This window comes from Chamaea fasciata, unplaced genomic scaffold (assembly GCF_029207755.1).
Source record: "Chamaea fasciata isolate MVZ Bird 193981 ecotype frontalis unplaced genomic scaffold, bChaFas1.0.hap1 SCAF_1, whole genome shotgun sequence".
Taxonomy (NCBI): domain Eukaryota; kingdom Metazoa; phylum Chordata; class Aves; order Passeriformes; family Sylviidae; genus Chamaea; species Chamaea fasciata.
The window spans coordinates 71,978,363-72,005,023 of NW_027094086.1; the positions used below are offsets into that span (position 1 = coordinate 71,978,363).

The 26,661-nt window shown below is 35.6% G+C and overlaps 1 protein-coding gene across 4 annotated transcripts in view; it reads right to left on the reverse strand.

Moving 5' to 3' along the window:
- SEMA5A (semaphorin 5A) overlaps positions 1 to 26,661 on the reverse strand; it is a 318,649-nt gene that overhangs the window by 101,275 nt on the left and 190,713 nt on the right. For all 4 annotated transcript variants that reach the window (XM_066186026.1, XM_066186022.1, XM_066186035.1 and 1 more), the window contains 3 exons: positions 25,172 to 25,457; positions 21,778 to 21,913; positions 18,569 to 18,773 (listed from right to left, as the gene is read on the reverse strand). In XM_066186026.1, coding sequence (XP_066042123.1) covers positions 18,569 to 18,773; positions 21,778 to 21,913; positions 25,172 to 25,457 — 627 coding nt within the window. The remainder of the gene's footprint in view (positions 1 to 18,568; positions 18,774 to 21,777; positions 21,914 to 25,171; positions 25,458 to 26,661) is intronic.

Genomic DNA, 26,661 nt, shown 5'->3' on the forward strand with positions numbered 1-26,661 from the left:
TACAGAAAATGAACATACAAAACAAACAGCAGATGCAACAAACTAATAAACCCATAATTTCCTGAGTTTCCTAACAGAAATAAAAACACTCAGCTTCAGCAAATTCTTGCTATAGAGAAAAATAAATATTTACATGAGCTGTTATGTTTACAAAATATTGCTGCTTTCTTCAAGCAAACACATCTTTAACAAATCATCACAAGGCAGTAATGTAAGTGTATTTCACTTCTTCAAAAGAAGGTGGAAAAAAATCTCTACCCATTCCTTTTTGAGAGGGAAACCCTCCCAATCTTAACTCTTGCCACAGTACCTTGGAGAGTGGATTGGTCTCCAGAAAGCAACTGAACCAGCACCAGGAGACAGAGTCCAAACCAATGGTTTTCAGAAGAGAAGCCTACAGTATCGTCTTTCATTAATACAGCTAAAAATCATTGCTGTCTTCTAAGCTATATGAGTTGTAAGCAAAAGAAACTTCTAATAGTCTCAATTATGTCTCCAGGACAGTTGTATGCCTATATTTAAGTCTTAACAAACATTCCTGCACTTTCTGAGCACAACAAGGTGCCTTTACAGATCTGAAAATCTTCTCACATATACCAAGAAAACCTCAAGAAACAGCAAAATCTATGCTAAAATATAAACTGTCAATGTAATTATGGGCCTGTTTTTCAAAATTCCCACAAAACATTCTTCAGAATAATAATGCATCTTAAGCTGATGGAAGGATGTGGTCGACGTGATGGAAAGGGGCAGTCAACAAAACACACAGATGATACAGCAACATCCAGAACTTCAGAAGATGCTTGTAGCTAAACTTGAATAAGATACCACTTATGCAAGAACTCTATTCTGTATGTCATAAGATGTGAAAACAGACTCACTGATAAACTTAACAATCTGGCAGCACAGTGATCAGGGAGTTTAATAGATGGAGACTTGAGACAGACATTTTAAAGTGTAGCTGAAACAAATATGAATTATATATTTTTTCAGGAAGTCTAATTTGAAACAGACTTTGGAAAATTATATTCAATAAGTTCTTTAATTTTATCCATTATACACTGGTTTTGCATATTGTTCATTGCATACAAATTATTTTTCCCATTGGAAAATAAAAGCATTAAGACAGTATTAAGACTGTTGAAATTAAAGAAAAAAAATCTGTTAATGTTAAATATCTTGTTAATAATATCCATATGTACATATAAACATTGTTTATATTAATCATATAACATTTGTATTGAACACCATAGAAACAAAAAGAAATAGGGTATTAGAAACAAAAACAAATAGGGCATCTTCAAGGCAGAGGTCTTTCAGAATAATAAACTGAAATACCAAATATAAAATTGATTAGCAGAATGTGTAATAGTAAAAAATCAAAGAATGTACAAGGTGATTGATAATTATTCAGCCCCATGGAAAAAAAATATATCATCAATATTTGCTTTCCTCTACCACAGGAACTGGAAAAAACCCTACCGCAAAGTCAAATGTGCATTTGGCCAACAGCAGAAAATTATTCCAATGAACAGAAAGTATTAGGTTGCATAAGGGCTTTAGTGAGCTCAACACAGAAAAAAAGATGCAGGAACAGCTAATGGAGCAGCTGGTTCAGCCTAAGAAGGGGAGGCCCAGGACTTATGATTTAGCAATCTATGTAACATGAAAAGAGATACATAGGGGACACAGAATGCAATGGGATTTAAATTGTACTCTTCTCTGCCTTTTCTAAAAGTAACTTTAAAATTAGTTAAATCACCATTAGAATATGGATATAATTAAAGCTTTGGCTATTATGTGTTTTCCCACATGGGGGTGGGGTACAGTTTGGTTTAAAGCAAGGATGTATTTAGAAGATAAGATAATATAACCATGCTCTGTAACTTTCTTTTTCTTTTATCTTCAGGTTTCTGGGATACATACTTATACTTGAAATACAAGAATACATTTTTTAATCATGCTCTAGTCTAAAGGACAAGTGAAAGACTGAGCTTCAATTTTTCTTCTTTAAAAATGAAAAATATACTATGGGTAAGCATAGTACTTCTAGAACAATTCAGAAAATGTGAATAATATCGTTTGATTTTAAAATTCCCATCCTAATTTACAACTTTAATTTAAATTTTTTTAATATTTTTAGATGTATATTCATTAATTCTTTAGGGAAAAGAGTGAACCTCAAAATGAATATGGAATTGTGATGCTTTATCAAGACATATATTTTAATTTTTTAAAAAAATTTCTTGTTTTATTTTCACAGCTGTTTTATATTTTTGTCTCTCCATTTGAAGCTAAACCACTGTTGGAACAATCTGATTAGTATGATAGATAATTTGTCCTTTTTCTTTACTTTTAATATATTTTCATGGTGTAATAAAATATATAGATATTATTTTTCTACAAGTATCAGACAAAAATGGAGGTCAAAGATCTGATTGTTCTGTTTTGTGAGCTTAACAGGGAATGAAATGTGATAAGCTTATGAAGGATTTAAACAATAGCCCATTGTGATTTTCTTAGTATTACAGGTAATTATCATTGTGATGATAACAAGGCAAGGGTGGAAATTAAGAAAAATAGAGATATAAAGTATATTTATTGGATCACAAAGGCAATTATGTAACCATATAACAAAACCTTCTATGAAATAATGTAGCTGGAAATAGGAAAAAATAATTTTGTTGCATTTCCTCAGAAATGTTGCAAATCGTTCTGCCTTATCAATATGGAGATTTATTTTTAAACTCCAAAATGGCTAAACAAAATGTTGGTTACCCTCTGTGCCACCACTTGCAGGAAACAGACAAGGTAAAGTTTTCCCTTATTTAGGTCTCTTAGTTTTCCTTAGTCCATTGCAGGATACTTGAAGAAAAAAAACCCAAAACCCTCATAAATCATTGCTCATTGAAATCTAATAAAATTTCAGTAAATTAAATTAACTGAAGCACTAATAATAATAATAATAATAATAATAATAATAATAATAATAATAATAATAGTAATAATAATCTACATTCTGGGACTTGAAAAATCTTGCAATTTGTTCATGTGAGACCTTAGTACAAAATCATGACTATTTTTGGTCTTGGAGTTTCTGTCCCCATGAATTAAAAAACAGGCATAAAAACATGTCTGTTCTAGGTGTGTTCCAAGAAGAAAAACAGGGTGTGTCATTTTTTATCATTCCAGAATTTAAACCAAGTCATTCTTTCCCCATGCTCATTATCAAAGGGCTTTGCATTTCAGAGGTTGTTTATGTAGTACTGCTATTGCTGAAGAACAACAATAATCTAAGGATCTTTGGCCATATAACAACATTGAATTTTACAGGTTAAAAGCTTTTAGGAAAGTCCACTGTCATTGCCGCTCTGCTGGTATATTATTAGACAGAGAAGTTAACAAAAATTAGTGGGGAAATTGAGACTAAATTTAAGAAAAAGCAACTATTAATGAAATAAAATTTCTTGCTTTGTGTCAAACCATATGCAATACATAGCAATCTTAAAATGGGACATTCAGTTGTCCAGTGTCTTGGCAATTAGAAAGGAAAAAAATAAGAAGTGTTAAAAAGGTACATGCATAATTTAATATATTTATTAAAAGAGAATTTTAAATGATATACAAACAGCTATACTACACAGTGCTTAGGGTATTAATAGTTTCAAATACTGAACAGCTGCTTAGGGAATTGGAAAGGTTTGACTCTTTCTCAGAAGAAAGCTTTGGAAGAAGTAGAGGAAAAACACAGAAAAACTCTATATTAAATTATTGTCATGTAAGTAAGACCCTGAGTATTTCTGCAACCTGGTGCAGTCTTGTTTTTCAATTCTTGGATGCAACGACAGCAGTTTTAAAAGATAGTCTATAAAAAGAAAGCACATATAATATTTTAGATTTATGATCTTTATCTTTGGCTCCGACTCCTTCAAATTCCCTTTCCTATTATATTTCAAGTAAATATTGATTTTCTTCCTTATAGTACTGGAAATTATTTTAAATCAGCACTGAAATGAGATACATTTTTGATAATGCTTGTCAACAAAGGAGGTCTGATGGTCTATTACACATCCCCAGACTTCCATGTAGGAGAGAGAATTTGACTTATTTATCCACTATTAAGAATCTGAAAGAATTTTAACCAGCAACTATTTGCATGCCTTCTAAAGTTATTAGCAAGCTTTTCAATGCCCCAGTGGCTATTCCAAGAGAAATTCAGTTGCATCTCTTCAACTAGAGGATTTTCTCATGGCTGTACGTCAAAATTTAATATGTATTTATGTTATGAAGGGAATATTTATGGGCTATTCTTTCTACACAGAAATTTGAACCATTGACTTCAAGAACCTTTTGAACAAAAAAGTGTTGATCTAGGTACTAGTTATTAAAAAATGAAGACCTTTCTTTGAAGCCATGTGTCTGAGAGGACAGAAAGAACATATAATTAATAACATATGCAGCCCAATAATGACTGCAGAACAAATTCCCTCTCTAAAAAAGAATAAAATCAAATAAAATAAAGTAAAATAAAATAAAATAAAATAAAATAAAATAAAATAAAATAAAATATTAAAATAATTATTTCCATTTAAAAATAGAACCATTTTAGGCTGTATCTATCAATGGAAATCAGGAGAATCACCATCTCAATCCTCTCTTTACTGTTTTCCAGTGAAAAGGTTTGTAAACATACAACATTTTTTGGAACACTTCTTTTCCCTATAGATCTAATTCCCATATGTTATGTGTCTCAAAAGCATCAAGGATATAGTCAGTTTGCAGTTGAATTAGCAAAGCTTTCTACCAGTAGCTACCATGCAAAGAGTTAAATACCTGCCTTTAAGACAGAAAATATCCACTGCTCCATTAAGTAAAACAGACTATAAATTGGTACAAATAACATTTCCACTAGTAGGATTCCAAATAAACCAAAAAGTTTAGGAAATAGGGAAATTTGTGTACCATTCCTTGGCAGCCATTTCGCACCTCAAATTGCAATTTAAATCCAGCTCCAGTCAGACTCATTCAAAAATCTTTTAAATAGAGAATTCAAGCTCTAAACAGAAATTCAGATCTACTTGAGAGTAGGATGCAAAGCAACGGGTAGGCAAACTAAGCAGTATGCCTTTTTGTGGAAGACTATTTCTATAAAGTTGAAGCTTCTAACTCCTCAATCTTCTGGAACAGACCAAGCAAAAACCAATACTAAATAACTAGTACATGCTGAATTACATGCTTCAGCCACCACATCAATTATGTCTGTTTCTTTCGCAAAGAAAATTAAACTATCTCAGATTATTAGGCTGATTCTCATATACTCTAGTGGCAAAGTTTTACCCTTCCTAGATCGAGACCAGATGTTTTTTCTTGCTCGACCAAAAAAAAAGTAATTTCAACAATCTCCAAATACATATATTTTTAATTAATCATGTTCAGAGGCACACCTTTATCTACTTCTTGTATTTCCAATTTTATAGAGATTTTTCAGCTTGCCAAAGATGTGCCTTAGAGCACATCATAACATTTTGTCTACGTTGAAGATTGATCTACCCATAACAGTTTATGCACTCAACTTAGAAGTAACATGTGTTGGTAAAATACCTATAAGTGAATGTTATAGCAGCTACAGTTTCTTAACAGACTATAGCTGATAAGAAAACATTTAATAATATTTCATTCTGTGATACATTCTTTTTACTTGCTAAGATAAATCATCACCTATTTTAAGGACTTATGAAGGGGTTTCTTTTATCTATCTTTTATTTGCAATCTCATCTAATTTTTTTTCAATTATAAAAGTTTTAGTAAAGAAAAAAAATAAAGAATAACATACAATAAAAAACCTTTTTCTAATAAGAAATTTGGATATTTGTGAAATCTGGATTCAATTGCCAACTTTTTTTCTCTAGATTTCATGTGTGAAACTGGTATTCAGAACTGTAATACCACCTAAAGTGAAAAATATTAAAAATTGGAACTTCACTTTTTCTGAAACTGTTTCATTTACTATAACAATTTCTCATCACAAATACTTTAACAGGTACACTTCCCTTGTGAAACTTCTTTTATTATGGTGTTTCCTTGGCCACTGACTTGATTCCATGACAAATTCAACTACCAGTGACAGGTAGTTTATTCTCCCTCAGTATTTAGGAGACAGTTGGACCAAAGACAGAAAAGTCTCAGTTGCAGCCAAGAAAAATCACTAATCTTTTTTTTTTAATTTATTTTTTTATTTTTTATTTTTTTTTATTTTATTTTTATGCCCTGCAAGGAATAGGTATCTTCCATGTCTTTAGGGATTTTTTGGGAAGTTACTGCTTAATGAAAAAGTCATTGGAAAAATATTGTAATTGCTCTTGGAGAAGGGAGCAAAGCATAATCTCTCTAGCTGAATTCTCTACCAACTTGGTTTGATAGCTGCATGGCCACATGAACTGTGTGCTCTGCATGCACAATTAAACAGCACCAGTGAGTGCATTTGGGGGGGCTCCTCCCCATCCACAGCAGCCCCATCTCTCCTGGATCAACCATTCAACAAGGAGGTGCAAGAAATGCCTTTGAACTCTCAACATTGTGAGGAATTAAACCTCTGTGCTACATACCCCCCACAAATGTTGCAGCCATCCAGATGATGCCATCAGCAGACTGACCCTTCTCTCTTGTGTTGTGTTTATTACAGAGAATAATCCCTGAGAAATGTATCCAGTTTTCTTAATGCATAGCTACTTGATCATGTCCCTACACAGGGTATCACCATTTCTAACCCCTTCGGGAAGTCATATTAAAATGTCAATAAAAATACTTTAGGTATTGCCATTGGTTTAAGAAATGCTATTTAAGCAGAGAAGATATGGTTAAAACTACAGCATAAAATCTTTAGATGAGGCTTTAATGAGTTAGGGAAAAGAATTCTGTTTCTCAGGACTTGGCAAAGAGATGATGGACAAGAATTTCAAGCTTGGCTCTAGTACTTCACACTGTTTCTTTTTTTTTTTTCCTCGGGGAGGTGTCAGGAAATGTCAAGTAAGCTATGTAGATCAAGGCATGATTTGTAACAACTTCAAGCAAACATTCCTTGATTTTATGAAACAATATTCTCATTTTGAATTCTTATTTAGATTACCCAAGTTCTGTCTATAAATGTACTCAGTAGTAAAAATAAATACAAGGATCATGAAAAATGATATCAGCATCCTCAAAGAGGGCCAGTAAAACTTTTTTTTTTTTGGGTCTGGCATCACAAAAATAAAACAACTTGGCATATAAAGACACATTCTTCCAGCTTAGAAAAGGAAAAGATTTCAACAATGTCAGATTCAACATTACATAGAATACTGAGATCATTTTGGGGCATCAAACCTACAGACAAAGCAAATTGTACATATTTATCAGTGTTGATTATACATTTATTATTACATCTGAATCAAACAGATGCTGCCAATATGCACACTGACCTGTCAGCATGTGCTGTGAGACTATCAGTACCAAGATTTCTGTCAGATGTCTACAGAAGTCTCAAATGTTTTGGTCTGTCAGATGTGAATCCTCCTTTTAAATCAACACTATCAGAAGAAATGATTATATAAGGGCTGCTTAGGGCTGTACTTCAGGTTGTACTCACTAGATAGTGAGTTACCTAGTTTGTACTTCCAGACAAACTAGGACAAGCTGGGCAGCAGTTCAGATACAACTAGCTGAGTAAACTGTGACTGACAACACGCTTTTATTCCCAAGATTTTACTTCCTAAGTACAGTTAGATGATAACTAAACAGATACAGTATCAAGAGCTACATGTGAATAACACCTATCCCAGAGAATGCCCATCTGGCAATATATTGAAAATGCAGTCCCTTTTTTTTTAGTAATATCCAGCTTTTACTGCACTAAAAATGACACAGACACACACAAAACCTGAAGCCCTGAGGCAAAGAAGACACAAGAATTCTAATGGTTCTAGATGGGAAACATTACATTTGTTAAGAGACGTGCAATTTCAATATCTTGGATTCTAAAAAGAGAAAGAAATAAAACTATAAGACTGTTACTGGGGACTAGTTGCAGCAATTGACGATGAAACAAACAAAGAAGTCTATATTAATTTCCCATAAACTTCTCCTGAAGAGAAAGTATTCCAATTTTGAAGAGATCTTCTAAAATGTTTAATCAATATCTAGGACTGGGCTTCTCAGATACTGGAGATAAGCACCTCTGAAGAGTTGTGTAACCTCTAACTAAAGTAATAGAGTAGGTAATAAACATAGATATTAATCGCAAGATGAAAGGATTTGTGGGATTTAAGGCTTGATACCTGACACAGAGCAGCAGTGAAGAATGCCACGCTGTGCATGAATGAAAAAAATTACTATCCAATAGAGGCCCTGGATCCGTACCAGTCTTTCAAAGTTGAGATATATAAACTCTGATTGGATCTGACTGGACAGGGAGTGCTTACTGCTCCTATTATTTTTTATTGCCTTACTTTGTACCACCAAAACAATAAATACTTTGTAGGACCCAACACATGCTATGAATATGACAGTACTCTCCCACTGAATAAATTTTTCTGTACCCAGATCAAAGAAGCATTTAGATGCAGAAGTGGAGAAAACTGTTTCTCAGATAATAACTCACAACATACCTTGCCTGATTTCTTAACCTAGTCATATGTGATTATTTCCACTGGAAGTGTCAGAAAGACAACTGATTACTGTACGGATCCAGAAGCATCACCAACTTGACTGAAGAGAAAGTTTCAGGAACTATCTCATTTGTAGTTTGCATAGCACATGCCTCAGTCCCTAGATGAGTCAAATCCAGTACATATATCCATATGGAATCTCAGCAGCAATTTCAGCGTAAAGCACATCTTTTGTGAGAAATACAGAAGCAAAGAATGATGCTGTTTTTTTTCCTAATAATAGTAAATAAGAAATTAAATGGACAAGAAACAGAAACAAAGCTGGAATTAGAGAAAAGACTCTCAGAAGTTCTCACCAGAAGTTGTTCATCTCATTACTCTCCCTACTACATTAAAGTAGCCTTAGCCATAGTACATAGCAACGGTATACAATACATACAATCATATTGCACTATATTCTTTGTATAATGCTCTAGGAGCCACAATATCTGGCAATAACCAGAAAGTCTCACAGAGCTTGTTAGCTGAAAATCTTTGTGTATTTCCTAGGTAAGTGATGTAACCATTATTCTGGCTGCAGTCATCGCTATTCCTCCTAAAGGTGTGTAGCCATAGAACCAAATTTCCAAGGTTTATGGGACAAGAAAAAAAACCAAACCAAAACAACAAAAAAAACCCCTAAAAATTAGAGGAATGAATCTGTAAACAGGTAACTCTTTGCTTCAAATATTATGACTCTTACACAGTGACTTGATTACAGTAAAATGCATGGAACCTAATCCATCTTTTGTGATATAACTTGCAGGTTACAGGACTCTTCATACAAATACCACAAAATAATATAATAAAGCATCTTTACATTTTGATGACTTACAAGACACATATGAAAGTAAGTAAGGCATATTGATCTTGAGAGATTCTTTAGCTTGTTAAGATTTGCCATGTCCTATAACCAGAGCTAGGTAAGAGCAAGGGGAAAAGAATCACAATGATTATTAATGCCACTGCTTGTAAATGCTTGGTTATAAACCTCTGGATTTACTGAGGTTGTCCAGGAAAAATGATGCAGAATGAAGCAGCTCAAAAACATCAACAAAACCAGGAGTTCAGTAGAATATCCCCTTTAATGACTGCTTTTCTGAGAGCTCACACTAAATCTTGTACTAATAATGGAACAATATTTGTGATCCAGCTTTGGTATTTTAAGGGTCAAAGTTGAGTTTCATGTAAGGTTCAAACTTTTCTTTCTCCCCATGATTTAACTATTCCACTTTCTTCTTTGGTTAGCATGGGTTTATTGAGACACTCCTGTGCATGTCCACCTTTAAAGAAAGGGGTTTTAAAAAAGTATAAGGCCCTGCAGAATATTCTAAAGAGGTTTCAGCAACATGTGACAAAGCCAAGTCCCTTCAAAGGGAAAGCTTCTTCCCCACATCTCTCAGGAAGAGTCCTGATTACTGTGTACTCACACAAGGGTTACACAGTTGGTACCAAGATCAGATTTCATCCCAAAATAAGGCTAATTCTAACACTGTTTCCAAAATTAAGACCAAGCCTGTTGACTGGCAGTGCACGTATTGGGGCAAAATGATATTTTTGATGGTAGGCATAGGATAATAGATCTTGAAGACAGCAGGACAACACTGAGCATCATGTAAGACACCTCTCTTGCTCACAGCTTCACACTTTGTGCATTGGAATTACACAATAATAAATGAACATAGGGGTTGTCAAGTCTAGTTTCTCCTTCAGGGAGAAGAGGTGGTATTTCCAAAACAAAACAAAACAAAACAACCAAAAACAAACAAACAAAAAACACACAAAAAAAAAGGAAGGAAAGGCTACTTGGCCATTCTAAGTTTATAAAGTAGTCAAACAGGATTTGAAAGCTCAGCATCACTGTGATAAAGAGGAGCTGTTCTTTTTTTTAATGGAAGGTTGAGACTTTGTCTGCAGCTCTTTACAATCTGTTTCCCTCCCTGGCCCATGCATTAATCTCACTCCCATCCAAGCAGAGCCAGCTGTTCTTCAGCCAGTAGCTTCTTGCAGCAATTCTGATTTCCAGAGGCAGTGCAGAAGTGCACATACCGTATGTTCTTCGGACATTTATTATAGTCTTTATCTGACAGAGCTGGGCAATTATAAAGACATAATGATAATTTGTGAACAGAAAAAAATGGCTTCTCCTACTTAAATTTGTCCCTTGAGCAAACAGAACACCATCTACTTGCAGCAGGCAATTCATGAACATGATAACCAAAATATGAACAAACTCTGTGAGCAAACAGCAGCAAAAAACTAATCAAAATCATCATCTATTTATGGGTTGATTATAATAACAAAAAATGACTCCAAATAAGTGCTGGGTAATTTGTGAACCAAATAAAGGGCCACAATTCTCACAAATAAATTGCTGTCAATGAATAATTTAACCAGCCCTAGTTAGAGTCATCTATTTATTAAGAAAGCTTACCAGCTGGATCTGGCAGAAGGATTTATCTCTATACACAGTGATAAAGCCAAGGGAAATCGGTACTGCTGGACATTTTAAATGCCCTGTTTGATCTTCTGGAGCTCCACAGTATCATTTATAACTCTGTAGCCCTGACTTTAGATGTAGCCACTCTCATTTAGCACCATTTTAAAACCACTTTGTGCAGTACACATGACACAATACATAAGGCAGGGAAAAATCAACATTTCTTTGTTTAAATCACTTAGAAAAACAACAAAGGTTTGCATTGTCTTTCTTTGCCTTTAGAGATATTCTACATGGAAAATAACATAAATATGCTAGCAGAAATATATAGCAAGCCTTCTTAGAAAAGCTAGGATAAATCCCAGAGTGATCATTAGACTCTTTAAGACAAAACCACGCAATATTTTACATCTTTTTTTGAAATTTGCAGCAAAATGTTTCCTGAAAAGATGAATAATATAAACAAAGTATGAATTCAGCTAGGGTTTACCTTTATCAGAGATGGGTGTAACTGCAAAAGCAGAAGAGAGTAAGGTTATTAATTTTATGGTTCACTGTTTGACTTCTTGAAACAAATGTTCAAGATCATCATGTTGCTGTTAGGAATGGCAACACGCACCAGTTCCAACATGCATCAGTTTTCCCCATCAAAGTAACTGATGAATATCCTTGCTTCAAGCCTCTTAAAATGGCATTGTGTAAGGCCAGAAGGTAACAAGTTACAGGGAAATAGTTTTAAAATCACTACAAGGGTGCTTTACAACTCTGTAAAAGCGCACTATACCTTTGTCAAGCAAAGGCATAAAAAACAAAACAACTGTGTTTTCTGTAACAACAAAAAGAAACAGTGTTAAAAGTGTCAACTGTGTGCCACAGTGCATATGTTCCATTATCCAGCCTTACTCTGATTCCACTGTTTCTGGTTTTGAGCTAGAAAGAATTAATACATACGAATAGACTGCCTATTACTTTCATAATTGACTTCTGGTCGAATTACATCTACTTTGGTACTTATTATTATTGCATTTATATTGTAATTTCTAGGCGAAGACAGTGGTTCTTAACTGAGATGAAAAATCTGTATCTCCTTTCTAAAGATTGCTCCCAAGAATCTCAAAGCACTTAAGATAATGCATTCAGGAATAGCACCAAATTGGAAAAAAATGCAGCCAAATTTAGGCTTTGTTGCTGTCTTCACCATGCATGAAACATATATAAGCACATATTTTTGCTTATAACTTTCAGATTGGCAACTGCACAGATACAACATATTTTCTGACACCATGCAGATTAAAATGTGAAAGTTGCATACTTTGATCAGAAGCTGTAGTCTGAGAGGAAAATGACAATATTTCATCAGAGACTTTTAAGTAACAACACGCACAATTTTTTTCTTGCTAAGACCTTGGGTTGTTTCCTAGAAAAAAAATGTAGTGTACTGATTACAAATCAAAATGTACAAGATAGAACTGTAACAAAAAAATCACAGAGGAATCAAATCAAGGAGTATTTTGCATCAGTTTACTCCCATCTAGCAAGACAAAAGAAATACAAACTGTTATGATGGCATTCCCAAACTCAGTTTCAAGCAAACTTCCAAATCTCTTCATTAGGGTGGGACTAGTTTCTGTATAATCTACAGTTTCAGGGCTTCATGAGAAAAAAAATGTTACGTTTGTGGAGATTTAATACCTGTTTCAACTCACTTAGAGGCAAATGTATGAAAATTCCGTCTGCATTTTCCAAAAATACCATTTGAAATTTCTTCATGAAACCTCCCTACTTGTTCATTATAATTGCTGTATGTGTTTCATCAGAATTATTTTCATCGTTCTTCTCTGCATTGCTGCCTGCAATTTTTAGAACTTCTGGGAAACCTGTAGTAACATCCTCCAGTGACCTTTAAGCCTCAGATAAAACCTGGATTTATGGCATAAAAACTGTGGTTCACTTCAGTGAACAATCCACTCTTTAGAGACATTCAATGTAACCAACAATAAATCTTTCTTCAGGTTTCATACTTTCTTTCTAAGTCAGCCATACCCCAATTTCATCAATGCTGTACTATAAATCCCAGTAACTAAGATCTACCACTGGGTATATACCATTTCTACTCAGGATATAGAGGGGACATTCTTTGTCCAGTGGGACTGAAGAACAGAAGAAGACACAGGAGATTTTTCAACAAGCAGTTTCTAAGGATGGCCTTCAAGTTTTTCACCAGATAGCACAAGTATTATCTTTTCTGAAACCCCAAATTTATTATATGCTCATATTGACTTCAAACCAGACATTATATCCAAGAATTTTCTTATTCATTTGAGTAAATAAACACATTTTGAAACAGCTCTCTGAATAAGGGTTAACTGCTCTTGCTGCAGCATCCTATTTTGCAGAAACATATCAGCAACATTTTTAACCATGGGACACCTAGGCACTTACAGTGTAGGAAAGAAATAAAATGGAGGAAAGAAATATGAAGAGAGGGAAGAAGGGACAAAAGGGAGGGAAACAAACTATGACATATTGATTGGATTTTTTTTTTCTTTTACAAAGAAAGAGCCTTTCAAACTTTGAGTTTTAAGAATATTTAGTGTTTCTATAGCTTGCTCTACGTTTCATGTATTGTTATAGATGATTTTTAGTTCAGAACATCCATGCATGGTTTCCTTAATCTTCCTTTTTAAATCATGGAAAATTGTTCCAGGGATTTCTTCCTGCCTAAAGCCAGCAGCTCAAAATGTGCAGGAATTGATATATCCTTTCATTCTGTGTTAGAAGTCAGCACAGTGAAAGATTAAGATGTTTCTCCAAAGTAACAAAGTGTATTTTTTATATAAGCAGTAGCTGCTAAGCCCTAGCACACCAGAATCTCCTAGCAGAATGATGACTTGGCAAAGGTTTAGGAAATGAAGACTGTTGACTCTGCAGATCAATGCATTTGTTTGCTTACTCCCAGTCTCTCCTAAAGTAATACTACATCAGTAACACTACATCTGTTGGAGGTTTAATGAAATTAAATTATACTTTTATACTCCCAGGGTTATTCTCCCTGTAATATTTGTTTTCTACCAACAGGGTGGGTAGGTGAGGGGAAGAACTTTCTCCTAATTATAGGCCATCTGTTTCAAAAAATGGGATTTTTGCTTTGAATAACAAAGACAGTAGAACATTCATTTTTATTAAATCAAATCTATTCCTACTTTTCCACTGAAGCTTTGTACATTTTAAACCACAATTTTTGCAGTGCATTGGAATGAATTATAACTACAAAAGTTATGTGGTGTACATATCTCACAGCATGGTTTGAGTCCATCCTGCTTTACACTGCTAAGTGCGAATTGCTTACTGACAGAACAGAGTTGAATGCAATTTCCTTTAGGCAGCAGAAGGTACAATGACATCTATTATTACAGCGTTGAATAAAAATGCAATTTAGCCCAAGCAATTTGACATGATACTGGCATACTATAAGCACAGGATAATTTAGCTTGGAAAGGAGATCAGAAGGTCTCAAGTCCAACCTTCTACTCAAAAGACAGCTAGCTATAACAGACTGTGTTGCTGTCTGGTCTCAAAAACCTCCAAGAACAGAGCCTGCACAACCTTTTGCTTGACTGTCCTAGAAGTGAGAAAGTTCTTCTTTATATCCAGTCTGAAATTCTCTGCCTGTCATCTCTTGTCTTTCCACCAAGCACCAGTGTGAAGAGCACATCACCATTCTCCATGTCAACTCCCTGTAGGTAAGGTTCCCACAATACCTTTTCTCCTCAAGGATGAACAAGGCCAGCTCCCTCAGCTTCCCTTCCTGGGGCTTAGGACTCCAGCCTCCAACAGAAGGCGGCCCTCCACTGAATTTGCTCCACTTTATCCATGTCGTTCTTGAACTGGGGGAGGCCAAAACTGGGGAACAACCTTCTTCCTTGATGTCCTGGCTGTGTTCTGATAATACAGCCCAAGATGCTATTGGTTGTCTTATCCCTTCAGCATGCCTGAGTCCTTTGGAGGCGCATCCTCCAGTGCAACTACTGGTATCCTAGTGGGATGTCACCTGCACATATGATAGAGGGTGCTCCTTGTCATCTTCCAGGTGATTGATTAAAAAAAATGTTGAATAGGACAGTACTGGGCTCCTTATCATTTCTATACATCACATAAAAACTACCCTCTGAGCCTGATATCCTAGCAGGTTTTGTAGATCCAGCTGCCCACCCATATAGATCCTATATCCTAATTTGGATATATGAATATTGTGGCAGACAGTGTTAAAGTCTTGCTAAAGTTGAGGTACTACTTCCCCCTCATGCACAAATCCAGATGTTTTACCACAAAAAGTAATCAGATTTTCAGATGAGCTTAACCCTTGAGTAATCCATGCTCAATGTTCCAAATCACCTTTTTCTCCATCATGTGCCCAGAGAAGTGTGCTCCAAGGAGGTGTGCTTCCTGACTTTCCCAGGGACTGAATGCCCACTAGACTGTTGCTCCCCAGGTCATGCAATCATAGAACTGTTTAGCTTGGAAAAGACTTTTAAGATCAACAAGCCTGATTGTTAACCCAGCACTGACAAATCCACCACTAAACCATGTCCCTAAGCCCCACATCCGCATGTCTTTCCAATACCTCTAGGGATGGTGAGTCCACCACTTCCCTGAGCAGCCTGTTCTAATGCCTGAATATTGTTTCAATTAAGACATTTTTCCTAGTATCAAATCTAAATCTCTTCTGGCAAAACTGGAGGCCATTTCCTCTGGTCCTATTGCTTGTTACTTGTGAGAAGAGACTGACCCCAACCTGGCTACAACCTCTTTTCAGGCTGTTGCAGAGAGTGATAATGTTCCCACTGAGCCTCCTCTTCTCAGGGCTCAACTACTCCAGCTCCCACAGCCACTCCTCTAAAGACTTGTGCTCCAGACCAGCTCTGTTGCCCTTTGTTGCACACCCTCCAGCACCTCAACATCCTTCTTGTATTGGAGGGCCTGAACAAAGATTTCAAGGTGAAGCCACACCAGTGGGTGAGTACAGCATGAAGATCACACCCTGGTCCTGCTGGGCACAGTACTGCTGATCCAGGCCAGGATGCCATTGGCCTTCTTGGTCACCTGGGCACACTGCTGGCTCATGTTCCGTTTCTGTCGATCAGCACCTCCAGGGCCTTTTCTGCTTGTCAGCTTTTATTCCTTTGTCTCTTTTTAGAAGATGGAGCATTGTGTGAACATTTAATTCAAAACTTAATTTACCGCCACTTTTAATAATGCAAATAAGTTAAATCAGAAAATATATAACAACATTTCTCAGACTGCTAGTAACTGTCAGCCCAGTCTTTCATCTCTCCCAAACATACACATGCTCTATGGTGTTAGGAGCTTGGGGTAGAGCACATTCTATGTGGAAGTAAAGCTGGATACTGGGGAAATTCAAAAGCCTTAAACTTGGGTTGTTTCCAAAATTATTGTTTATTTTCATAGTTAAGGCTGCTGCTGCCTTTTAGTTTCTGTTGTTTAAAGAAGTAGTGGCATTTTTCTCATTAATCTTTTACCATATTCAGTTTATGATGAAAATTCAAGGCAAACTACTCCACAATTTCTACATAAGCAAAGGCAAGGCTCAGGAGAAATAAGATACTGCACAATTAACAATATAATGAAATTAAAATTATGATCTTCACCCCAAAGAAGACAAAGTACCACCTTTCTCCTACAATCTTAATATATAAATAAATTATACTGTGTAATTTGGTACATCCTGGGATTTTTAAACTACACTTACGCACTGTACCTGTGGTATTTGTACATAAACACGTCATAATTTCAAATTCTATCAAAAGTGAGGGTTAGTATTTCTTGGAAAATAAGTCTTAAGACTTACACTCAATTGGGGTAGAAGAAATGTTAAAAAAATCCACTGTGATTCAATGAAATACACGTGAAATAGAATTGACTACATCAAGAAAACTGTAAAAATAGAACAGGAGTTTTATCATATGCTTTCTCACACTTATAAAACATATGCTGGCCAGCTACAGGAAGGCATCTGCTGAATTTAGACTGAAGATCCAGCTAAGATAAGTACCCTGCTTCCATGAATGATCAAAACTAGATGTACAGAGAAGAATGAAAGTGAAAGGCAAGAATACATCACAAGGAGCATAGGAGCAATATTTTTTTTAGCAGCATGAAAGGAACACTAACTCACTCCCAAAAAACAATTCATTAATGAGCCATGAAACATAAAATTTTAGATCCTCATTTACTGACTTGTATGTAAAAGATAACACACCAAGGGAAACTGAAACCTGAAGACAACCAGAATTATGACAAAGGTCATTATTCTTGGTGCTTCCAAGACTGTAAATAATGTAAATATCTTACAATGCAGTGAGTGATAGTCTGTCTCTTCTTATAAAACCAAATCAGTGCATCTTTCTGTAATTCAGGTTTGGCCTGACATACAAATTTCAGGAGGCCTCTACAATACAAACACCACTAAGTACGGACATGATTTTGCTTAAAATGCACTGATTTACCAACCAGGCTGTTTTGACTAGAACTGGTCGAATCCAAGTACAGTTTTAACCTATCAAAAGCTTTTCAGTTACTGCCTAGCTTTCAAGGAGCACAATGAGACAAACTGAAGATTAACAAACCCTTGCTTTGATGAGATATTTTCTACTAATGTGCAGAGGCCCAAGTATTTAAAAACTATCCTAGGTTTTAGACCATGAGGCTTTAAACATAGTAGCCCAATCTAGTATTTCAGTCTCAGCTGGGAACATCCTTGTTCTGCAAAAACAGTTCTCCAACACCCTCGCTATTTTTAAGGTGATTAAAATTTTGAACCAAGAAGGCAATAGCTGTGACCAAAGCAATATGAGGTGGAGGGTTGTTTTTCTTTCACTGCTATGGTTACATATAAATGAGCAAATAATAAGAAAGGGTATAAAATAGCATAATGAATGTCTTAAAAATGAGATTAAAAGGAAAGTTAATAAAATATATGTGATAGAAAATTCAGAAATAGAAATAGCAGTATCTGTATTTGCTATTTATGAAGTTACTTCATTATCAGAGGGTCCTAAACAATCTTATCTTGGGCCCTTAAATTTGTACTTTTAACTGAGTAAAAAGAACAAAGGACTGTGAAAATTGGAAAGTCCCCTCTGTAAAACTTCCAGCATTTGATTACCTCAAGAGCACACAAGCTTCACAGCTTCAAAGGAGAATAGGAAACAGACACCAAAACTGGAGTTCACAAAATAACATAAAAGACATTGTAGTGACTAAATTAATCTATTCAGAAAATGTAGAAGATAGACAGGTGATTGTGTCAAATAGGAAAAGTTGATGCTCAAGGTGCTGTACACGTATTTTATAAGTAATTAACAGAACATTAAAACTCAAAAACCTCATAAATTTTTGCAGTTATCACAGCAATGAAGATTCATACCTGTGGCAAGATAGATGATATGGAAAAGCATGTCCTTGCCCTGCACAACATCCACAACCACATGGGAAAATCGGCTGTTGTCTTCCATGAAGTACGGAATTGGAATAACTGGTTGAACAACCTCATGCATTAAGAAGAATTTTTGTGCATCTTGAAGATTTCTCTCAGTCAAATTTACATACAAACCCTGGTCCATGGTGCCACACTGTAAAGACAGAAAAGTAGCATGACTATATGTGCTAACAAAAACAATAGATTTGTTGTTAAATTCTATGCACAAGACAATAAAAACACAGCACAAGAAAAAAAAAAAAGCAAGAGCATGTCTTGTAATGACGATGTGGAATTCGACTTTCAGGTCCCATTTTGGTGCTAACCAGACTCAGGAAGCTCAGTTTTCCTGGGGCAGTACAACGGAGGCTCTCTAATTCTAAGCAATATGAAAGACCACCAGACTGACCAGCACAAGTGGATTATGGAAATATTTTGCTATATCGTATGTTCACAGGGCAGGAAGGAGAAAAGCTACCATTCAAAAACGCAAATTATTTTCTGACAGGTTTTTTTTGTAATTTTCACAGACCTCAGTGCTAAAGACACAACAAATTTTCAAAGGAAACCCCATGTCCTACTACAGTCAGGGTCTAACAGGAATCCCAGGTGAAAGAACAGCATGCAGTTCTAGAAGCTTCTTAGGACTCCATTCTTAGGTAGCAAAAATGGACAGTGCAGAGCTCAATTAAATATTATCCACAGCAAAGACTTCTTTTGTTTTAAAACTGACCATATTTTAAATCTAAAAATTGTGCTCTTTTCTTACAGGAAAACATCCACTAGCAACATGGACAAGTTTCAAACACAAATAAACAAAGCAAAATAAGTGAGAGTTAATTTTAATATATTTGTGTTCAATTGAGGACACAAAAGAGAAAGCTTCTTAATGCATGGGAATATATAAACATTCACATGTTTACTCAGGTGTAATTGCATCAGAGAAGTAAAGCACTACTTCACAACATTTATCAAATATTTGGGTGATGTGAAAGGCATAACTAAGTCACCATTTTTATTCTGCTTTACTATGTCATAAATTCTGCCATGAAATACAGAATGAGCACAATAATAGTGTGCAAAATCCTACCAGTTATTTTAGTATTACCATGTTTTCAATCCAAAATTGAGTGATCCTTCCAGATCCACAAATGCTAAAAAAAGTCAAATTATTTCATAATGGAAGATCAGACAATGAAGAAAGACAAATTAGCAACTGTCAGGAAACAGTTACTTGCTCAGTATGTCAGACCAGTGAAAAAAATAAACCACACCAAAGAAGCTGATCCTTTATGATAAGGGCTCTAAAAAAGATAAGTCCTTTCTTGGAGGGAAACCAATGACTCAGCCAAGAAATATATTTCATCCATGTGAGGTGTGTACTCTAAAGTCACAAAGTCAAGTCACAAAAAACGTTTAAAGCTCTAAGCATTGGACTAGTTTCTAGCATGCATCATTGCCGCAGTTATGGAGCCAGAAATGTAGCAGAAAATTGTTTAAGGGAATAAAAAGCAGCATCGGCAAAAGATAAGAAATTGGACATCACTAGAGATACCTAAAGATTAGTTGACATCAATTGCCTTCAATATTGTATTGTAAAAGGCCACACTGCAGCTTTTAACACTAGTTCTGCCTTCAAAGCTGTTTGTAGCTCAGTGAGATATGATAGAACTGTTGTCACTGTTCCTGTAAATTGGATGAAATACCAGCTGTATTGAAATCATCCAGGCCATCTAAGAAATAAATTTCAACACCTGTCTTGACTAGGACTTGGAGACGTGCACTAACAGTACAGCAGAGACTTAAACTGTTTTTACACAGCCATCAGGCTGTCATCTTTCTTTGTAAGTACCATTCAGTATGGGCTGCTCTCACAATAATTAACACCACATTAATACAAAGTTTGTAGGGAGAGTTTAGTAAGTTTTATTGGATGTGCTTACCTAGTCAGAAAGGTGGTAAGATTTTTACATAGAAGCATTTTTCAGGCTTTCTCCTTTAAAAATTTAGCCTCTCTTAGACCCTCTTCCTATCATTATTTTGACAACACAAGTATTGTACTTTCTATGGCTGTATACAAATACTGCCTGGTTCTGTAGGATTCTGGTGTACTTAAGAGTGTCGTCACGAGCTGATGACGAACATACTACTTAGGAAAGATAACATGGCTCTAGCCTGTAAACTGTACCTTATTTTCCTTCATTTGCAAAGATCTGGAAGTAATTTACCTACAATCCCCAATGGGTGATTCTTTTGCACGCTAGCAAAGGTCTTACAACTCTTACAATCTAGGGAAGGCTGTTCCAGGAGCAGAAATGAGCTTGTGAAAATGCATTGAGATTAAGGGAGGGTGAAAGGTGGCTAGAGGTAACTACACTTAAATACCCTGATGAAAAGCATTGTTGTTAATCACTACATTAATGCTGTTTTTCCTTCCATCTCCCTTGCAGAAAGCACACTCAATAAAATTGTCCTAGTAGGAGTGGTGACGTTGCAAAAGACTAAAACAATGCATATGTGCTTGCTGAAATACCCCTTTCTTTTTGTAGAGTTCCTCTAAATGACCCACCTTGGACTAAGTGGTTTTACTCTGTCAGCCAGCTGCAGATTATTATACCCTCTGAGGCCAGCAAGTTCAAATGAGGGGCAGAACACATCGCAAATTCTTTAAATCTGACTCTTCAAGGAGTATGGACCACCTTGCAAATGAAAATATATTAAATTCTGACCACTCCTCCTTTACCACCTCCCTCTCATTTTCTTTTTTCTGCCAGACGCTGTTCCATTTTTTTAGTCCTAATAGCACAAATTAAATGTAAAAGAGAATAGCAGTTTGATCATGCTTCAGAGCATGAAGTATGTCACCTTGACAGATAACTACGGTGTTTTATTGTGACAGAAGATTGAAGCATTTTTTCTCCTACCCTTCAAAGTACATCTGTTTTTCAATCCAAATTATTTTGTGGAGGGATAAAATTAAAATTAAATATATTAAAATAAGGGGCTCTCCTAAGCACTTTTTTTTTTTTTTAAATTTAGTGGGGTTTTTAAGGTCTTAAGCTACGACACAGTGCAAAACTGGATTTGTAATTTATGAACCATACAGTAGTTAGAGGAAAGCTCACATAAAATATTGTCCTTCTCCCACATATCCATACCTGAAAATTAGGGTTAGGATTGGGATATGGAAGCCAAGCTGAGCGAGAGTTCTCCTGGTATTTGAAGGGTCCATTAAAGGCCTGAGTTATGGCACTCAGATTGAAAACACAAACTGCTGAGGCTGCTATGCTGTTCCTGAAAAAGAAATAAATACATTAACCTATGTAATAACATTAAAAAGTCAAATTGCTGAAAAATAAATAAAAAAGGCAGTAACTCTTCAATCCTTTAACTAATTAATGAAGCAGATATGATCAGCCAGGAGATGATGTCTCAAGATAATGATATATGATTTAGCATAATCATTGCATTTAAAATATTTGTCAGCCTTACCAAGAAGCTGGTCTATGGAAGAACTCAGAACTTCCCACTTTCTGCTGCGTCTCTATACTATACTTCTAATACCATACTGCTACACTTCCACACATAATCACAAGCACTACGGACACCTCTTTTCTCAGAACAATGTTCAGGATATTGTTCTCAGGGTTCAATAAAGTTTCTTCCATACAACAAATGACTGCATGATATAAGTAAGGATTTTCAATGACAGGTATGTCTCTCGATCCTATGGAATCCCTGGATAACAAACGTCCACAAAAATCCTGTCCTCCAAGAGATGTTGTAGAGCAATAAGAATGCAAGTTGCAGAAACCATCAAGAGAAAACAACTTGGACTGCTTACAAAATATCATGTTAAAAAATAAAGATCAATAAATGGCAGCTGGACAAAACACACAATTTCCTGGGTTTGCCTTGAAAATTTGACATACAAGGTAATAAAGTAATTCTGCATAGTGTAAAGAATACAATCTAATAACCATGAAAGCTCCTAATATGGAAAGCTGCATTGTTCTTTTCCTCATTTTTAGATAATGGAAGAGATAATGAAGGTGTCAATTGCATGGATTTGCAGCTAAAACTGCTGGCAATTGATCCATACAGGATTCTTCTCTCTTTTATTTTTTTTTTCCCTATTTTCTTTTTTTTTTTAAGCGTAGCCTGGAATCTACAAAAGGCTTAAGAAAACATACTATAGAAACTCCATAATGATGGGGGAAAAAAACAAAAAACAACAACTGAAAAAAGTTAGGATATGTGGATTAAATACAAAAGAGCAATTTGCTGTCCTATGCCTGTCTCTCTTATTTCAGAGGAAGCCCAAAACTTGAAGTCCCATGCTTACAACTTCTGCAGAAGCAATCATCATTGGAGCTGATAAATCCTTATTTATATCACTAAATGCATCTCACTAATGTTATTAACTGTACCAATGTTTTCTTGAATTTCATGAAGTCCTACGAGGACACGAGAATCATGTTTATAGATTTTTTAGATAGTCCGAAAGAAACAAAATCAGCTTTTTCATGAAGCACTGGCTATAGTGGATTTGATAGTCAGCCACATATAAAAGGTGCAGGTTTGACTGTTAGAGAGAGGTTTCAAATTTTTCCCTTCACAAGTATATTAAAGTATATTTAAAAAAGCATTAAGGTCTAATAAAGTCATTGTAATTCTGAAGATACTGAGACTGAATAATTATGAATGCCATTAAGTTATATCTGATGCTGTTATATGAACAGAAAGGAATATGTTGTTGTTCCCTGTCATAGGAAACCCTTGCGTTTCTCCACCATAACTTGCAGGACAAAAAGGATTATATGAGTTCCACAAACTATGAACAGGTAGTCAGCATGGGGGAAGTAATCCTAACCCTAAAATATTTCAAAAATGTCCAAAAAATTTAGTTACACTATTTGATGGCAGGCATTTAAATAGAGCAACTGAAAAACCCTCAAAGAGTTATAGGTAGGTAGTTCTTCTTTGAACAGTCCATCTCTCTTGGACAGTCAGAACGCTGGGCCATGGGGAAAGAGGAAAGTAGCAGCAAGGTTTAAAATACTGTCTATTTTCATGTGGCAAAGGTAGTCTTAACAATAGCAAGTCCATTTTCAGGAGACCCAGGAAGCATCAGGAACATCATTCCCCTTCCATGGCCAAAGCCCCATGGATTTTCTAGAGCAGAATTCCTCTGCTCAGGCTTTTCATGGCAGGAACATGCCCTGGCTACTTTGACTTTTCAAGAAAGATCTAGTTGAACAGTGTATGTGGATGCCACCTGACAAATACCTGTCTTTTATGAACTAACTAGGAAAACAGAACAAAATTAAAAGTACTGATCGAAACAACAGCAGGTTTTCTTACCCCCAGTAATCTCAAAGTCTCTGCCACTGTCTTTACACAGACAGTGTTTAGATTCCCCACATTACTTCATTGCAGAAACAGGCTGAGCTCAGCATCCAATGTCCTGATCTAGGAATTGCCACAGCCTGGTGCAAGCATCTCATCGCTAGCCTTGTTCACGACCTGAGCTGCCAGTCCAGGGACGAGCCTGAGGCTGGAAGTTGCCTAAATGAGCTCAAATTCATGCTCACTGTCTAGAATGCCTAGGGATTATAATTTGTTGGCATTAACTTTTCCACCTGGTTGATAGGTATTTATAAAGGGTAGGTATCCCTGTGTTCAAGGGTGCCTTACCTATGTTTTAGGGGCCCAAGGACCTTTTAAAATTCTAGATAAAACTGATTTACGAAGCAAGACAGTACAAGAAGGTTGGAGAATCGGAACTCGAAACTGGAAATTATTCCAGTGGTCTGAACACTGGGCTGCACAGCCATAACACAGAGGCTGCTCTCGCTGAGCAGCGTTTGAACACCAGTTATCATGTTCAAATATAAAAAGGACATTTCTAAGATAAATGTCTCTTTCTTCATATGTCCATCCAACTTTTTAATATTTAAAAAATTTGAATTTTTAAGACCAAATTGTACTTTTTTTTTCTTTTCTTTTATGTTATTGATATAACAGGTTCAATTAAAATTAGGTTAAATTCTTGGTTTGACTTTTTAACTCACAAAAGGATATGTTAGGACTAAATTAAAATACATGAGAGCACCTCTTATACTACTTTAGGTAAGATGGGTTTTTTTATGGCATGGTCAAATTCCATCATGTAAAATTCATTATCGTGTCACATTACAATTATATATGATTTAATTCATAAACACATATGGCATTTATGTATTACAATATTAAAAATAAAAATTATTTACATTCTAACAGTAAGTGAAGGATATGACAGAATACTCTTAAACACAACTGGCTCCCTGCAGTAATGAAATATTAAGAATTTATTCCTTCTCACGTGTTTTCAACAATTCATGTGGGAAACATTTAGAACTATACTTGTTCACGGAAAACAGTGGATTGGACAAAACAGTCATTTGAATTTATGATGTTTACTTGGCATATGCAGAAGAGAGTAGCTCAGAAGTTCTAGGTTTCGCTGTCACAAACAGCAAGAAAATAAAATATAACATTCAGTTTACTTACACATTAGTAGTAAAAATCCCATAGATCAAGTCCAGTTCTGGCAGGAAGAAAGTACTCTGAAGTTCATTATAGTAAAATGGAATTTCTCCAGGGCGAGAGCAGTTCAGACGAGCTTTCATGAAAGTAGTCCAAGTATCCTCCAGCACAAACTTGCCACCAATATCATTTTTGCACACCCGAGCAGCACGAGAGAAAACTGTTTTCCCACAGTCATGCTCCACTGCATTTTCCCGGAAGAAGAAGTAGGTAAAGTTCCCAATGTCATAAGATGACACAAAATTTGGTTCTGAAAATAAGAAAAGGTAAGATAATTTATTGCCTTCTTGTGATCTATGCACTCATACTAATGTGGAAGTTGGATTTATCTTCAAGCATTTTATTTAGATAAACACACTTTTTTATATCCTTTAGGGATATGACATCTGAATAAACCAGCTCGTGTCCAACTAGGATTATGAGATACATGATCATGATGTGCTGGGGTTGGCTGGGTAGAGTTAATTTTTTTCATAGCAGCTAGCATGGTACTGTGTTTTGGATTTATGCTGGAAACAGTGCTGGTAATTCAGTGATGTTTTTGTTATTGTTGAGCAGCACTTACACAGAGCCAAGGCCTTTTCTTTCTCACACCACCCCACGAGCACAAAAAACCAGCTGAGCTGCCATCTGGGGTCAAACCACAACATGTGGCCTGACAGGTTTTGCTCCAAGTGTTTATAGTACATGACTCTGCTGGGCAACCTTGGCTCAGCTCACTGTATTCCATCATCATAAGTGTCTCAGAGTTTTCATTCTTCACATAAGGGCACAGTGAATTCTTACAATGCAATTGCTTTATCTTTTAACTCTGTTTCTACTTTGCCACCATGCCATTACTCCAGATTAGCAGGATAACAGGTGGTAATTGATGGTGAGTAAAAATGTGCTCAGAGGCTGTAATTAAAAGAAAAGAGACCTACACAAGAATATTTGACGGTAAGATAAGTGCATTTCAACGCTATCTTGCTTATGCTTTTGAGAGCATTACAGATTCCTTTTGGCTTTCTTTAAAAAATTGATTGAAAACTGATCAAAAAACTGATCAAAAAACCTGATGGTGATGAAGGAGAAATTAGAGAACATGTAAAAAAAATCTGGAAAGCAACAGATGGCAATTCTTCTTGAAAAAAAAAGAAAAAATGGAACAGTGGATACCACAGAAAATAAACATGTGGCCCATTTCCTGTAAGGATTACTAGAACTGAGGAAAGTCCATGACCTTAGAAGAGGCTGACAACTCGATAAATTCTTAAAGGAAAGATAAATTTTATACACAGATTTGTGAAGAACAGCCCCACTTGTGCAAGGAACCATTTTAGAACACTGATATCTCTGAGAAACAAGAAAACTTTTGTTTCTCGTTTCTAAATTTTATTCTGAAGTGGGAAAATAAATAAACAAAACTGTTTTAAAAACATCTGTTGTGCGGAAGCACTTCAAATAAAATTAAT